Here is a 4,348-nt window from a genome sequence, read left to right on the forward strand (position 1 = left end):
CCCCCCCCGACCCTCTGAAAATCCTGCCTACGAGTCTGGGATGATGATTATTATGAAATGTTGATGGTAAACATGATACACATTTTTTTTTTTATAAGAACACATAAGAATAATGAGGCTGAAATTGCTTGAAAATTAAGAACAAATAGAGGTTGAGGTAAAAATTTATGTGAGGTTTTTGTTTCTGTTTTTTTTCAATAAAAAAACCCCCACAAATCTTATCTGTACATTATGTGCAGTAGGTGTGACTATGTAATGCTCTCTATAGTAAGTAATATCATGGTAATATAGTGCTGTACAATAACATTTTGTATGTTTGAAAAAATGTGTACAAATAAGAACAAAACGAGGACACTTTGAGCCTGAAATCGGCCAAAAAGTAAGAACGTTGAGCCTGGGAAAAATTTACTTTATTCTTATTAAAAGGTACAGTAATACTGGTGGTGATGATGATAATGATTAATATAATTATAATAAATTTATATTAAGAGAGTAATTATACGGAAAGTATAGTCAGTGAAAATGATTATAATGAGTAATACTTTAATTAAACTCAAATACGCATCCACCGTAAATAGAAAGTGTATCTTAATGACTACTGTCTCTAATGTCTTTCAAATAACTTGTTACAGTTGGAATACGTTTTGAGGGATCAATAGTGGACTACGCCGGCCGTGTAGAAATTTACAAAAGAAATGAATGGGGGACAGTTTGCGATGACGCTTGGGACACTGCTGATGCCAATGTTGCTTGTCATATGGCAGGCTACACTGGGGCTGTCGCATCCTATCGAGAAGCTGCTTTTGGTGAAGGTGTTGGTTCAATTATAGCCAATGAATTTTATTGCAAGGGAGAAGAAAATAGTTTATTTGACTGTCCCTATAATGTGCCCAATAACGGCTTCTGTTCCCATCAGGAGGATGCCGGCGTTGTTTGCTCTTCAGGTGAGTCTGAAAAGTGTTTTATTCTTCATACCCCACAAGATCTTAGCGAATTCGTAATAAAAGCATTAGATGTAAACTAATACTAGTTGTATTGGTATTAGCATTGTAACACTAATAGGAGAACTAATTACACATGTAAATAAATTTTCAGATATCATTCGACTTTCCGATGGTAGTGAATCGGCAGGTCGTGTGGAAGTGTTCATAAACGGACAATGGGGAACAGTTTGTGATGACAACTGGGACTTAGAAGATGCCTCAGTTGCCTGTCGTCAACTTGGCTTTGATGGTGCGAGTGCTGTCTACGACAATGGCAGATTCGGTGCTGGTGAGGGACTACCGATACATCTGGATGAGGTTCAGTGTACTGGTGAAGAAACTGAACTTTTACAATGTCCTAGTATACGGACTCACGACTGCCAACATTCTGAAGATGCAGGAGTATCTTGCTTTTCTGGTACTTACAGATATATAATATGATACAATGTGCGATTAGCAGCATATCTTGTAATTATTCGAAACTCACGACTTATTTTTCAACTAAAGAGTTTTAAATATTAGCCGTTCACAAAAGATCACTTACAAAAATCGATATTCGTTATCTTTGAATTAACTAGTATTTTCTTTTATAAATATTTTTGTAGATTTACTTGTTACACCCGGATGGCTTGAATCATTTAACACTGTCCAAACGGAAGGTATGTAGTCGAAGAAATACTATTTGTATACATTATTTATATTGATTGTAATTGTTATTGTCGTGATGGAATAATAGACAATAACTGGATTTGCGTCAGGAGAAACACGTGTAGGTGTAATTTTGCCCTACCTGACGTGGAAATGTACCGAATACTCAGTACATTTGAAAACAACTGCGAAAAAAATCGCAAGTTGTTCTCGGGTGGGACTCAACGCACGATCCCCAGATCACTAGCCTGGCATCATACCTCTAGACCACCGAGCTTGCGCCTGATGGCCAGGGTTGAATTCGAGTCCAAGTAAGCAGCGGGTACTGCAGTGTTGATTGTAATTGTTATTGTCGTGATGGAATAATAGACAATAACTGGATTTGCGTCAGGAGAAACATGTATAGGTGTAATTTTGCCCTACCTGACGTGGAAATATATCGAATACTCAGTACATTTGAAAACAACTGCGAAAAAAATCGGAAGTTGTTCTCGGGTGGGACTCGAACCCACGATCTCCAGATCACTAGCCTGGCATCATACCTCTAGACCACCGAACTTGCGCCCTGATGGCCAGGGTTGAATTCGAGTCCAAGTAAGCAGCGGGTACTGCAGTGTTGATTGTAATTGTTATTGTCGTGATGGAATAATACCTTAAATCTCTACTATTTTCACTAAAACGAAATGAGGGGAAAGACTCGTCTTATACCGTACTTTATAGAATGGATTACTTAATTCAATCTATTTATTTAGATTGATTAGTTTAATCATGGTGCCATGATAGAAGAGTCCTCACCGCGGCCTGGATAACGCTAATTCTACCACCACCACCACACACATTATCAAGTTCACTTGTATCATTAATTTCATCATGCCATCTGATGGATTTGGTAGAGTACAATTTTTACTAGAAACTGTCTCCAGCTCTGTCTGAAACAAAGTATCTAAAAAGTGTGTGGACACGATGTGAAGAAGTTTTAATAAGAAAAATGAAAAGATTGAGGGCTCAATCTTGTTTTGACTGACAAAGGTCAACATCACATTTTCTCTCTTGTCATCAGGCTTCACTCCGTTCAAGTTGATTGTATTCCAAGTAAACTTTAATATTTTTAATGTTTTCTCCATGGTTTTTTTTTATTTACTTCATGACACTGTGTAGGCCTACCCTGTTTGAAATGTATATTTTGATGAAATTAAATTTTTAATTGAATTGAGCAGACTCATATAATTATCATTAAAACTATTACGTAATTTGCATTGATCGTTATAAATAGTATAAGCTATACACTAGTAACATTGTTTAACATTTTGTATTCTAGGTTGCTATGACAACTGGTACCGAGACAGTCAATTCTGTCTAGCTGTCATACGGTTACCTGAAAGCAATAATAACTTGACTGATATCAGCCCATGTCCTCATAAATCAACATTTCTCAGAATGGAAACTTCCTTGGAAATGATTTTGGAATATTTAAGGATACTTTATTATTATGAAATAAACGCCCCCAATGTTTTTCTGTGGGAAAGCGAATCTGAGTGTACGTTCTTAAGTCGCAATAATGACACATTTATTTGGAGATTAACGAAGGCATCATGTATTAATTTAAATGTCAGTGCATATGTTTGCAGAATGGATATTCAAGGTAAGTAGAAGAACATGTATAAAGTATCAGTTAGAGTGTTAATCCATAAAATATGAAACAACATAAACAAGTACATGCACAGGCAACATGACTGACACCCACTGAGTATTCCCTGAATACTCTAGACGTGGATTTATGGTAGTAAATATTATAGCAGAAAAAGGAGAATGTTTAGCAGATCAGTAATTAGGAGTGAACGTTTAGCACAATAATGTTTAAAGATGAATGATCAGCAGCTTAATTATGATAATTCTGATTAGTTCTTGAACGATCAACTGAAGAATGCTTAGCAGATAAACATTTATCATGCGAGTAAATCATGATCAAATGTATGTTTTAGCGCTCTATTAAAGTTTCGTCATTAGTGTTTAACGTGATCAGCATGTAATTCCTTGCCAATTTTATATTAAAAAAATCATAATTTTCAAAACGAAAGAGCTTACAATATCTTCATTTCAGAGCAATCTCATTCTTGCTCAATTAACCAGTTTAAATGTTTATCTGGAACTTGTATACTGAAATCCTTACTCTGCGATGGTAACTATGATTGCCCCGACAAAAGCGATGAAGAAGAACAGTGTATCCAAGGTATATTATATATTTTTAATTCAAATTCGGAAAAATAAATAAACCATCCAGATTGGTGTAAGATGTATGCTATTTAAATCTTTCAAAAACTTTGTTTTAAAATCAGAGTGTTTCAAAATGAAAGATGGTTCAGATTATCGAGGAACACAAGATACTGCTGAAGATGGAACACATTGTCTGCCATGGACAAGCCCATATAAAGGCATCGATAGTATATATCCAGCAAATTTTATAGCGAAAGGCATCGGAGACCATAATTATTGTCGAAATCCAGATGGGGAGTCCCGGCCATGGTGTTATTCAAGTGACTTTTACGATGTTATAGACTGTGCAATTCAACAATGCTGTAAGTATATTACCGAATACATTCGCTTGAAACGTTAAACAATCCACGGTAAACCACTACATGGTGGTGACTGCACATGTGGTGGATTCTAAATCATTTATATACCGTAATAAGCTGTGTGAACTTTTACAAATAGAAATG

At 35.8% G+C, this 4,348-nt stretch overlaps 1 protein-coding gene across 1 annotated transcript in view; it reads left to right on the plus strand.

Moving 5' to 3' along the window:
* Window positions 1–4,207, plus strand: part of LOC117103151 (deleted in malignant brain tumors 1 protein-like) — a gene marked incomplete at its 3' end in the record, with an annotated part of 14,219 nt that extends 10,012 nt beyond the window's left edge. The window contains exons 9-14 of the mRNA XM_033243661.1: window positions 633–944; window positions 1,096–1,401; window positions 1,589–1,642; window positions 2,950–3,273; window positions 3,733–3,861; window positions 3,968–4,207. Of these exons, the coding sequence (XP_033099552.1) occupies window positions 633–944; window positions 1,096–1,401; window positions 1,589–1,642; window positions 2,950–3,273; window positions 3,733–3,861; window positions 3,968–4,207 (1,365 nt within the window). The remainder of the gene's footprint in view (window positions 1–632; window positions 945–1,095; window positions 1,402–1,588; window positions 1,643–2,949; window positions 3,274–3,732; window positions 3,862–3,967) is intronic.
* Window positions 4,208–4,348: the final 141 nt, after the last annotated feature.

This window comes from Anneissia japonica, unplaced genomic scaffold (assembly GCF_011630105.1).
Source record: "Anneissia japonica isolate Jap-2015-1 unplaced genomic scaffold, ASM1163010v1 scaffold287948_len850469_cov200, whole genome shotgun sequence".
NCBI classification, from domain to species: Eukaryota; Metazoa; Echinodermata; class Crinoidea; order Comatulida; family Comatulidae; genus Anneissia; species Anneissia japonica.